The sequence below is a fragment of the Microtus pennsylvanicus genome, chromosome 5, assembly GCF_037038515.1.
Source record: "Microtus pennsylvanicus isolate mMicPen1 chromosome 5, mMicPen1.hap1, whole genome shotgun sequence".
Lineage (NCBI taxonomy): Eukaryota > Metazoa > Chordata > Mammalia > Rodentia > Cricetidae > Microtus > Microtus pennsylvanicus.
Genome location: NC_134583.1, coordinates 88326620 through 88339615, shown reverse-complemented (window position 1 = coordinate 88339615; position 12996 = coordinate 88326620). Strand labels below are relative to the sequence as shown.

The window sequence follows — 12996 nt, the reverse complement described above, 5'->3', positions numbered from 1 at the left end:
CCCTCCAGTGCCGGGAAGTCTGGAAGGACTCCGAACGAGAGTACCTCCAGTGACAGAGGAAATCAAAACAAGAAGGGACCTAGGCCATCAGACTCATTAAGAGAGTCGCCCATCTTGCAGTGGTAGTTTGGTGGCGCAAACGTGACATGAGGAGAAATGGGAGTAGGGGGACTCAAGAAAAGACGTCTGCTATGAAAAGACACCCCCATGAGGCCAGGAGGGGTTTTGTTTGCTTTGTTGGAAATAATAGCACATTTGCTTATGAGAATGATCTAGGACAGTGAGGAACATTGATTATGTGAAAAGAAAGAATGGCTTCAGTAGTGCCTTTAGAAGGAGTTTAGTCCCCAAGCAGGGTGCTCCCTCAGCCTCGGATGGGAACATGGGTAGTTATCTGTGACAGAAGGGAAGGGATAGGAGCCCAGTGGCAGGTTTATGAGGTAGGAGCTGCTCCAGCTTTCTCAGTGAAGAGGATCAAGGTTAGGAGTGTTAAGGGTCTGATGTTAGGGACACTGAGAAGGTATAGTATGTCATGTAAGAAGAGAGCCGGGCGGCAGTGGTGCACGTCTTTAATCCCAGCACTCGGGAGGCAGAGGCAGGCGGATCTCTGTGAGTTCGAGACCAACCTGGTCTACAAGAGCTAGTTCCAAGACAGGCTCCAAAGCTACAGAGAAACCCTGTCTTGAAAAGAAAAAAAAAAGAGATTACAGAGAATGTACTTAAGACATGACATGGTTCCTAGGCAATGTTACTTACCCCACTTAAGATGGAGGCCATAAATTTAGTCAGTTGTATCTAAAATAGTCTAAAGGGATAAGAGTGTAGATCAATGGTAGGCACATACAAAACCATGATTTCAATACTCAGCATCACAAAAAATGGCAATAAATAAATATAAAATAATTGTAATTTGCCAAATAAGCCTAGCAGAACAAGAGTTGAAGCAGACCTGTGAAAGAGGGCATTTATGAATCCCGAGTGTCCACAGTACAGCAGACCTGTGGGGAGGACACTCACCAATCCCGAGTGTCCACAGCACAGCAGACCTGTGGGGAGGACACTCACATATCCCGAGTGTCCACAGCACAGCAGACCTGTGGGGAGAACACTCACCAATCCCGAGTGTCCACAGCACAGCAGACCTGTGGGGAGGACACTCACATATCCCGAGTGTCCACAGCACAGCAGACCTGTGGGGAGGACACTCACATATCCCGAGTGTCCACAGCACAGCAGACCTGTGGGGAGAACACTCACAAATCCCGAGTGTCCACAGCACAGCAGACCTGTGGGGAGGACACTCACAAATCCCGAGTGTCCACAGCACAGCAGACCTGTGGGGAGGACACTCACAAATCCCGAGTGTCCACAGCACAGCAGACCTGTGGGGAGAACACTCACAAATCCCGAGTGTCCACAGCATGGTAGTTGTTCTTCTTTTGGTCTGACTTTTAGTGACACCACATTGACAGAAGGTTTTTTGGGTTTTTTTGTTTGTTTGTTTGTTTCAGGGTTCAAAAAGGATTCTTCGCTCCAATGAGATCATCCTTCCAGCAAGTGGCCTGGTAGAAACAGAGCTCCAGTTAACCTTCTCCCTTCAGGTCAAAATTTTCTAAATCTATAAGTTTTCTTTCTTTTTTTTTAAAGATTTATTTATTATATATACAACATTCCTTCCATGTATGCTTGCCGGAAGAGGGCACCAGATCTCACCATAGATGGCTGTGAGCCACCATGTGGTTGCTGGGAATTGAACTCAGGACCTCTGGAAGAGCAGTCAGTGCTCTTAACCTCTTAGCCATCTCTCCAGCCCCCTAAATCTATAAGTTTTCTAGTATGCTACAATAGTCTTGAAACTTTTTTCTCCAAAAACTGCTAGAGCCCAGCTTCAGGAAAGAAAACAAGTCGCCTATGCACTAAATAAAGGCTAACATGGAAGGCATGAGAAGTTCTTGAGCCAGTGTACTGGATATGCTGCTGAGTTGGGTGCTGAGGCCCAGTCTCCCCTTACCTGGCCATATATGACTAGCAGCTACCATTGAGTCTCCACTCTACCCCTTGGCCTTTCCCCTCTCCTTACTGTCTGAATCAGTAAGAACAGAGCTTGTAAGGCATAAGTTTCTGTTCCACCTGGTCCTGCAACTGTTCAGTCTCAAAGAAACACACAGAGGCTTACATTAATTATGAACTGTTTGGCCTTTAGCTTAGGCTTATTAATAACTAGCTCTTACAACTTAAATTAACCCATAATTCTTGTCTGTGTTAGCCATGTAGCTTGGTACCTTTTATCAGTAAGGCACTCTCATCTTGCTTCCTCTGTGTCTGACTGGTGACTGTAGACTGAGCCTTTCCTCTTCCCAGAATTCTCCTAGTCTGGTCGCCCTGCCTATACTTCTTGCTTGACTACTGGCCAATCAGTGTTTTATTAAACCAATATGAGTGGCAAATCTTGATAGGATACAAGAGCATTATCCCATAGCAAGAACTCACTTCTATAATATGGTCGTATTCATCCTTCTCTCTTCGTCCCTCATAGAGCATCTCTCTCATAATAATCCTTGTGACCCTACACGGAAACACCTGTCCAGATGGCAGAGAAAGATGTTCCCAAGCTTGGGTAAACCATACCAGTACCCAGCAGAACCAGCCCCTCTGGTGGTTTTTCTTATTCAGACCAACCTTTTTTTTTTTTTTTTTTGAGGCAGGGTTTCTCTGTAGCTTAGGTACCTTCCCTGGAACTAGCTCTTGTAAACTAGGCTGGCCTCGAACTCACAGAGATCCGCCTGCCCCTGCCTCCCAAGTGCTGGGATTAAAGGTGTGCAACACTGCTGCCTGACCTGACCAGTCACTCTTAACAAGCAAGAGAAACTGAAGCACAGTCCTCTAGCAGGACCTGGCCCATGAAGGTCCTAGTTGCTGACTAACCATCTGAACTGTTTCCTCTTCAGTACCCTCATTTCCTCAAGCGAGATGCCAACAAACTGCAGATTATGTTGCAAAGGAGGAAGCGGTACAAGAACCGGACTATCTTGGGCTATAAAACCTTGGCTGTGGGACTCATCAACATGGCAGAGGTGAGTAGAATGCAGTCTTAAACTGCAGGCCTCTAAGTCTGTTGTGGTCCTCCAAATGATTTCACCAGCTAGCAGGCAGGTATTCATTTTTTCTTTGTAGATTAATTGTTTTGTTGGGAAATTTTCAGTCTGTAACTAGCTTTATCAATTATTTTCTCTAATACAAGAGTATTTTCTTTTAACTTTTTAAACTTCATTTTAAGATTTACTTATCTTAGCAGGGCAGTGATGGTGCACATCTTTAATACCAGCACTCAGGAGGCAAAGCAAGCAGATCTCCGTGAGTTCAAGGCCAGCCTGTTCTACAAAGCAAGTTCCAGTACAGCCAGGGCAACACAGAGAAACCTTATCTTGAAAAAAAACAAACTTATTTATCTTATTTTATGGATATTAGAATTTTGCTCAAATACATGTCTGAATCATGTGCTTCCTGGAACTAGTTATGGATGGTTATGAACTACTATGTGGGCTCTGGGAACTGAACCCAAGTCTGGTTAAAAACATGTCTTCTTAAGCACTAAGCTGTTGCTCTAGCTCCCTTTCTTTTGAGATGGGTCTTGCTATGTCTCCCAGGCAAGGCCCAAACTCCTAGACTCAAGTGGTCCTCCTACTCCAGCTTTCCACGTAACTGGTACTAGAGGTACATCATCAGGACCAGCTCTAACTTTAATATATATATACATATACACATATGTGTGTATGTATGTATTTTTAAGTTAGTTTTAGTAGGAATAATGAAAAAATTCCCATATTCAGAGTCACCAAAATACTTACCTTCATAGCATATTATTATGCTTAGATAGTCTCTCTGTATGATGTGGCTATTCTTTTATGGGGTTTGTTTGTTTGTGGTTTTTGGATTTTTGAAACAGAATTTATATAGCTTTGGCTGTCCTGGGACTGGTTAGACCAGGGTGGCCTCAGACTCATAGAAATCCACCTGCCTCTGCTTCCTAGGTTCTGGGACTAAAGGTGTGTGCCACCACCTGCTGGGTTTTATTGTTGTTTTCCTGAGCAGTTTGACAGTTGCATGAAGCCCCATTATACCATTACACATTAATACTCTACCACTTTAATTTTCTAAGCATGAGGATACTGTCCTACCTAAGCTTCATTGCCCACCACAGTCAGAATGTTGACACTAATATAAGGTTCTGTCTAACTCATAATCCCCAACCTCATGGTGCAGAATGTCTCAGTGAACTTCCAAGACCCATGGTGAGACCTAGAAGTTGGTTCGTTACATTTCTCCATCAGTCTGAGCTGATCTTCATATCTTCTTTGCCTTTTATGACTGTGATGTAGATTTCTTTTTTGTTTTTATTTTTTGACAGGGTTTCTTTGTGTAACAGCCCTTACTGTCTTGGAACTCGGTCTATAGACCAGTCTGACCTTGAACTCAGAGAGATTCACGCGCCTCTCTCTGCCTCTTGAGTTCTGGGATTAAAGGCCTGCACTACCACTGATGCAGGTTCCTGAAGAGTACATGCTAGTTACTTTATCAAGTGCTCCTCGGTCTGTTTTTTTCTGTCCTTGTCTCTAAATTAAGTTCAATATCTACATTTTTGTCAAAATAACCGCCAAAGAAGCAGTCTTCTTTCCAGCACAGTATGGGTTGCACAGCTGCACGTTAGTTAATTTGTGTAGTGAAAGGTGGTGGCGCACACCTTTAATCCCAGCACTTGGGAGGCAGAGGCACTTGGATCTCTGTGAGTTCAAGGCCAGCCTGGTCTACAGAGTGAGTTCCAGGACAGCCAGGGCTACACTTTAGTCTTGAAAGACTAAAGAATGAAAGAAAGATAGGAAGAAAAGAAAAAGTATTTTGTCCTCATTAGTGAAAAATATTTTATATAGAAGTATTTGAGACCATATTACTGTATCTTTCCCTGATTAATGTATTAATTATTTTTATCTGTGCGTGAATGGGTATGTATAGGTGTATTATGAATATGAGTATAAACATGCCATGACATGCTTGTGGAGATCAGATGACAACCTCAAGTGTTGGTCTCTGCTTTCTAGCTTGTTTGAAACAGGGTCTTTTGGTTGTTTATATCCATGTGTTCTAGGCTAACTGGCCCATGGACTTCCAGGGATAGTCCTGGCTCCACCTTTTATCTCAGTGTCAGAGCCATTAGGATTACAGAAGCATGCTACTGTGGAACTATTGCATCTGTCTTTACATGAGTTCTGAGGATCCAGACATATGTTCTCACTTTTACATGGCCAACATTTTACCCACTGAGACATTTCCCTAACCCCCACCTGTTAATGATTTTGAACTGAATTAGTTACTATTTTGATGCCTGTCAAACTGTGAATTTCTAAACTAGCCATCCCTTCTGTATTGGTCAGTTGATAAATAGAGCGTTTCTTTCTTCCTCCACTTACCATTTGATCTACTTATTTCTATCAATTATGGACTGTAGATTCTTGTGGGGTTTTTTTTGTATGAGGTTAAATTTTAATTTAACTTAAATAAAACGCTCTAGTTTGGCCAGTAAGAGCCCTTCCGAGCTGTCTTCTGTGTCCTTTTTGATAAGACCCTTCCTTCTTTATAGGCCATCTTACTTTCTGGTACAAAATAGCTCAAGCTTATCTTGTTCTTGCCCTGACCCAGTCCTGAATGAGCTGATTTTCTGAGGCTTCTGGGTGTTTTTGTGGCAAACAGTACTTTAAAAATCAGGTAGTGTTGGGCGTGGTGTGATAGCACAAGCCTTGAATCCAAGCACTCAGGGGGCAGAAGCAGAGAAGCAGCTGAATCTCTGTGAGTTCAAGGCAGGGCTGGTGGCTGGTCTACTAGTGAGTTCCAGGACAGCCAGAGCTACATATCGAGACCCTGTCTCGGGATAAAAGAGTACTAGCAGTGCTCCTGTGCGTAACCGGAATAACTTCTGCTGAAAGAACTAAAAACTAGAAGGTGCGTATACATGAACACACAGCCTTCATCCACACACAAACACACCGTGACCATTTCCTGTTTATACATAGCTATCCCACCAGAGCACACAGTGCTTACTTCTGTTCCAACCCAATAGCATAGGGCCTGGTCTTGTTTCCTCCTTCTTCCTTTCAAGTTCCTTTCTCCAACAGCAAGAAACTAAGCTCCCGTTTTCCTTGATATGTCTGCTCACTTACACAGTACTCCTGTATGCCAGCCAAAGAGAAAGAAAAAAGATGCTGAAAGAAAGCTTTTTAAATTATCTGTACCTTAATGAAATAAAGTGGGTTTGTCTGCACACACCTTTCATCCCAGCATTCGGGAGGCAGAGGCAGGTGGATCTCTGTGACTTAGATACCAGCCTGGTCTACACATAGTTCCTGGACAGCCAGGGATAGGTTGGGAGAACTTGTGTCAAAAAATAATAATAAGGGCTGGAGAGATGGCTCAGAGGTTAAGAACATTGCCTGCTCTTCCAAAGGTCCTGAGTTCAATTCCCGGCAACCACATGGTGGCTCACAACCATCTGGAATGAGGTCTAGTGCCCTCTTCTGGCCTGCAGACATACAGACAGACAGAATATTGTATACATAATTAATAAATAAATAAATATTTAAAAAACAAAATAATAATAATAAGTAGAATAGGAAAAATGTTACGGTTCTGGTAATGTGTATGTGTCTTCTTCCAACCCATCTTCCTGACCTCTTGAGGTTTTGTTTGAGGATGAGGGGCTGTGGGGAGGAATTAACAGCATCATCCCACTCTTCCACCTGGGCCAAACCCTGCCATTTCCCTGTTTTCTGGCTCTTTTATTTTCACTGCCATACAGCTGACCAACCATGCATACAGGCCTGGCCTTACCCAGACTCAAAGCTAGTATTCATGTAAAGGACTTAATTTAACATGGAACCCGAGAGATTGGCAACCATTTCAGCCTCAGGCCTCGGTTGTGTTGTTTCATTTTGTTTTGTTTCGAGACTGAGCTTCTCTATGTATCTCTGGCTGTCCTGGAACTCACTCTGTAGACCAGGCTAGTCTCAAGCTCACAGATCCACATGCCTCTGCCTCCAAAATTCTGGGATTAAAGGTGTGCGCCACCACTGCCCGGCCTCAATTATTGTCTGTAAGCACATGGCCCTGATTAATAGCTGGTATTTCTAGAGGTAGCTGTATTGTTTGTTGTTGTTGTTGTTGTTGTTTTAAATATTTATTTATTATGTATACAATATTCTGTCTGTGTGTATGTCTGCAGGCCAGAAGAGGGCACCAGACCCCATTCCAGATGGTTGTGAGCCACCATGTGGTTGCCAGGAATTGAACTCAGGACCTTTGGAAGAGCAGGCAATGCTCTTAACCACTGAGCCATCTCTCCAGCCCTGTTGTTGTTGTTGTTTTAAATTGCCAGGTTCAGCATCGCTAATAGCTTAGCTAGAAACAACTGCAGGATTTCTTTCTTTTTAAGATTTATTATTATTTTTAAATTATGAGTATGGGGGGTGTTACAGTATGTGCAATGAATACACGTATCTAAGGAGGCCAGAAGAGTGTTGGATTACCTAGAGCTAGATTTACAGATGGTTGTAAGCCACCCAACATAGGTGCTGGGAACAGAACTCGGGTCCTCTACAAGAACATCAGGCACTCACAACCCCTGAGCCATCTCTATCCCCTGCAGATAGTTTTTAAAGTAAGCCCTTAAAAGCAGTAGGAAAGGCATAGGCATAGATTTGGAAGTGAGAAGGAAAATACAATAACAGAGTACTGTTGCCATTGGCTTGCATGTCACGTGTGTTTGTTATAGAGATAACCCTGGCACTGGCTAAGGTATTTGTATTATGTACTTTGCTCACAGGTGATGCAACACCCTAACGAGGGTGCTTTGGTGCTTGGCCTGCACAGCAACGTGAAGGATGTCTCTGTGCCTGTGGCAGAAATAAAAATCTACTCTTTATCCAGCCAGCCCATTGACCATGAAGGAATCAAGTCTAAACTGTCTGGTAAGATGTAAACAGTGGGGCTGGAGAGATGACTCAGCAGTTTAGATCCTCTTTCGGAGGATCTGGATTTGACTCCAAGCTTCCACATAGTGGCTTACAACCATCCATAATTCTAGTTCCCAGGGATCTGACACTCTCTTCTGACACCCAAGGGCATCAGATACACGTGTGCCACATATAAATACATGCAGGCAAAACATTCATACACATAAAATAAATTTTAAAAATATATATGCAGTGTCTGCAGGCACTATAGAAGATAAGGGAGCCAGTGCACTGGCCTTCATCCTGGAAAAGCTGAGTCAAACATGCATGAAATATGCCCAAGAAAGAGGCAACCTTATAGATCCCTGAAAGTAATGTGTGGCCATGACTCTCTATGTAGCCCTTCCCTCTCCAACCCAGTTGTATTGATCCCTGTTCTTGAAAGTCATTTAGATCAAATCAGATCAAGGTTCTTACTAGGGTGTTTGTTCTAGATCGCTCCCCAGATATTGACAACTACTCCGAAGAAGAGGAAGAAAGCTTCTCCTCAGAGCAGGAAGGCAGTGATGACCCATTGCATGGGCAGGTAACTTTCTATGACTCTTCTGTACAGTGTTTGAGAGGCTCCTTGAATTTCCCAGCTCATTCTGTTTCCTGCCCACTCAGGATCTGTTCTATGAAGATGAGGATCTTCGGAAAGTCAAGAAGACACGGAGGAAACTGACCTCAACCTCAGCCATCACTAGGGTGAGCCACCCAGGTCCCGGGCATGGCACAACTCAGATTCTTGGTCTAAAGTAGGTGAGGAGTTAGTGGTACATTAAGACCTTGTAGGGTTTTGAACCCTGTCTACTTGGGGTCACACTCTCAATATTCTGATATATCACCAGCACCCCTACTACCACCCACTAATAATCAGCATGTTAGGAGCACCTGTGGTACACAGGATGTTATAGGCCATAGATAATGCAGAATAGAAAGAAGGCTATAACCATTTTTCTAGATCTTAAAACAATCCAAACATTTCTTTAAGGAGCACAATGCCTCAGACTTTTCCTCTCTGGATGATTGTGTCAAGTGGTGCACTGTTCACTGCAGAGTAAAGCCAGCTTTCTAGATTATTGCTGTGTTGGACTAGTACTGGAGAACTGCAAAAACTCTGGGTGTGAGAGATTCAGTTACGTTAGATCTAGTTCTTAACCTTGGAGTTGGCAGTGTTTGAATTATGTCTCCTAACTAAGATTTCTTGAGCCCATATTAAAATTGAAGTCCTGGGCTGAGAAGCTAAAACCTGAGGTCTTCAGTGATCTCTGACTGATCCAGGAGCCCCTGTATTCCAGGAATAAAAGGGTCAGAAATACCAAGAGCTTCTAGGTAGAAAAAAATCTCATTCTGGTTCTCTCAAGCACAGGGCCATTTGAGAGACTGATACCCTAAAAGTGGGGCTTTCTTCTCATTTGGAGTGAAATTAAAGCCAATTTTTTTTCAAATATTTATTTATTTATTATGTATACAATATTCTGTCTACATGTATGCCTGCAGGCCAGAAGAGGGCACTAGACCTCATTACAGATGGTTGTGAGCCACCATGTGGTTGCTGGGAATTGAACTCAGGACCTTTGGAAGAGCAGGCAATGCTCTTAACCGCTGAGCCATCTCTCCAGCCCAAGCCAAATTATTTTTAAAGGTGCATCCCAGCCTGGCCTGCTCCCACGAAATAGCACTCTTAACCTCTGCATGGAGTTCATGAGACTCCAGAGCAAAGCCCTCCGGAAGACAACCCTAGCTTCCCCTTTGTGTCACTGGCTCAGAGCATAAGATCGGCCTCCTTTTTCCAAGTTTTCAAGCCCTGTTGGAAAGACAGGTCCCCCGAATCCAACCCTTCCTCCTTTAAACTCCAGGAGGAAAACAGCTATAAGACCACCTTACTGTTTCTTCTTCTGAGTCTTTATCTTTCCTGCTCTGTGATTATAAGAAAGTTCTTTTTATCCCCCAAAGCATACCTCCTGAGCTTCCTAAGTCCCCTCTCCTGTGGGCTTTTCCATAGCATCACCCAGTGTATAGCCAGAGATCAATGATCATACCCATCTCCCAGAGACATTACCAGAAGCTGTAGGTACTTCCCAGTTGTGTTTCTGGACACTTGGTAACGATCCTTTTTTTGTCCCCTTCTGTTCATGCACATTCTTTTTTCCCCACCAAGAACACTTTGTTCTCAATGATGGACTGGTCATGTCTTAACTTCTCAGTCAATATGAACTCGGGTTTCTCCCTTGATGGTCATGCTCTTTCCACTACTCTCATTCTTTTATTTAATCCATTTTACATACCAACCACAGTTCCCTTCCTCCCACTTCCCCACCTCCCCATTCATCCCCCTATCCACTACTCAGACTTTGTTGACTCCCTATGAGGAGTCAAATTGAGGCAGGACCAAGCCCTCCCTGCTGATCAAGACTGAGTAAGGCATCCTTCCATAGGGAATGGGCTCCAAAAACTAGCTCATGCTCCAGAGATAGATCCTGGTCCCACTGCCAGGGATCCCACAGACAGACCAAGCCACACAACTGCCACCCACATGCAGAGGGCTTAGTTTGGTCCCAGGCAGGCTCCCCAGCTGTCAGTCCAGAGTCCATGAGCTCCCACGAGCTTGGGTCAGCTGTCTGTGTGTTGCTCCATCATGATCACACACACGCACACACACACACATGCACACATGTACACACACTCACATAATCCTTCTTCACTACCCTTGACTGGACCCCTGGAGCTCGGCCCAGTGCTTGGCTGTGTATCTCTGCATCTGCTTTCATCAGTGACTGGACAGAGGGTCTATGGTCAGCCACTACTCTCATTCTTAAGTGCAAGTCAGTTGTTGCCATTCCATACGAGGGTCTTGCTATTTAGGCCAGAAATACATGTGACCAAAAACTCAGCCTGGTACCTAAATCAGAACAAGAAACATGGATCAAGGAGCCTAGGCCAGGCCATCAGTGAATTCTAGGGCCTGGAAGTGTACACTCATCCCAGCAAGTCACTATGACACAGCAGGGTGAGTGCATAGGGACAGTCATGACACAGAGGAAAAATGGCCTCTTCTGGCAGTGTGCATTGCAGGCTGATGGGAAAGAGATGGAAAAACTCCAGGAGTAGTCTTAAGTGGGTTGGTGACACTGCTACCCAAGATGGTTGTGCAAGAAGATGACAAATGCCATTTTGAAATGTTGATCATGGAGGTACAGGACACTCACCAGCTGGTACCTGCATCTGCTGGACAGAACAGAAGGTGGGCTAGAGCTGTACCTCTGGAAGTCATTGGCCTCCTTGGGGGATGAGATCTCCATTGAGCTAGCTGCCCAGGGCCCTGGGCTGCATCAGCTTTTGCCTGTCTTTCTAGAGAGGTTTTCAGTGCAAGTGCAGCTGCTATTTTTCTTCTCCTGTTCCTTGTGAGGGTAAGAGCCTGATAGACTCTCTTTAATTGGCCTCAGTAAGTGTCACTTGAGAATAATTTGTATAATTTGTTCCCACAGCAACCTAACATCAAACAGAAGTTTGTGGCCCTCCTAAAACGATTCAAAGTCTCCGATGAGGTATGACGCCCTTACTTCCAGTTTCATACCTAGGTCCTGTGTAGCCAGCCACTAGTCATCAGGATCATGGAATCAAGAGTCCTGCCCACTTGCATGCGTAACAGAGCCCAGGAGAGAAGGCAGCTGAGAAGAGCCTTATGCTCCATGAAGAGAGAGTAAAGGCTTCACATGGAGAGTGCAGTTCCATGGTATTTAGAAACACTTAGCACAGTTGTATCCAATCGTTAGTCAATATTCAATTCTCTTCTATTGACAAATGACAGCAGTGACAAATCTAGCCATTTAATTTTTCCTCATAGCCCGAGAGGAGCTGCAAGTGAGCAATAGCCCGAGTGTGATGTCCTCATTGGTCAGCTCTTGACAGAAATCCCCTAGGACCTGGAGTCTTGCCTTCATTCACACAGGCTTCTAAGTAAACTAAAAATGAATAAAGATAGAAAATGTTGGGAAAAGGTCTTTGTTCCACTGTGTGCTGCAAAGAAAAGCAGCTTGTACCTGAATTTGAGGGAACAGAAGACGGACCAGCCTACCAGACCTGGGTTTTCTTGTGTGATTCCTTGGGAGGCACACCAGCACATCTCTTCCTCCTGCTGCCAGCCCTGGTATGGATATCAGTAGTAGCTGAGAGGAAACATAACCTCAGCATGCCCCTGATCTCAGAATCAGACCATAGAAAGGACAGAGAGCCAGGCAGTGGTGTGGCACACACCTTTAATCCCAGCTCTTAGAAGTCAGAGACAGACAGATCTCTGAATTCGAGGACAGCCCAGAGCCTGGTCTACAGAGTGAGTTCCAGGACAGCTGGGGCGGCACAGAGACACTAGCATGTCCCTCTAGAAGGGATTACTGAGAATACCAGTTGACGTGACCTAGGAGACAGTTGTTGTTTGTCTAACCACAAATGTTAATAATAAGAAAGAGCCCCAGATTCATAGATCTTTATTTTGCTCACAGGTAGGCTTTGGGCTAGAACACGTGTCACGGGAGCAGATTCGGGAAGTGGAAGAAGATCTGGACGAGCTCTACGACAGCCTAGAGATGTACAACCCCAGCGACAGTGGGCCTGAAATGGAGGAAACAGAGAGCATCCTCAGCACCCCAAAGCCCAAGCTCAAGTGAGGCCCAGAGCTCCTCGTAGGCTGCCTGCGAGGCTCCCTTTTCCCTCCATCATGATGCCCTTGCATCCTCTCGTACTTCATGCAGGGAGTCATGGCTTTCAGTATCTCCCAAGTTCTCACTCTCCCGGTGGAGATCAGTGTTTTGTTTCTAACTGACAAAAATCACGATAGGAAGCCGGGCGGTGGTGGCGCACGCCTTTAATCCCAGCACTCGGGAGGCAGAGGCAGGCAGATCTCTGTGAGTTCGAGACCAACCTGGTCTACAAGAGCTAGTTCCAGGACAGGCTC

The 12996-nt window shown here is 44.7% G+C and overlaps 1 protein-coding gene across 3 annotated transcripts in view; it reads left to right on the top strand.

Annotated features, from left to right (window-relative positions):
- Positions 1-12996, top strand: part of Pacs1 (phosphofurin acidic cluster sorting protein 1) — a 131193-nt gene that overhangs the window by 98843 nt on the left and 19354 nt on the right. For 2 of the 3 annotated variants that reach the window (XM_075973112.1, XM_075973110.1), the window contains exons 3-9: positions 1512-1601; positions 2949-3074; positions 7871-8015; positions 8495-8586; positions 8667-8747; positions 11531-11590; positions 12545-12705. In XM_075973112.1, coding sequence (XP_075829227.1) covers positions 1512-1601; positions 2949-3074; positions 7871-8015; positions 8495-8586; positions 8667-8747; positions 11531-11590; positions 12545-12705 — 755 coding nt within the window. The remainder of the gene's footprint in view (positions 1-1511; positions 1602-2948; positions 3075-7870; positions 8016-8494; positions 8587-8666; positions 8748-11530; positions 11591-12544; positions 12706-12996) is intronic. The other variant, XM_075973113.1, reaches the window with a different exon arrangement.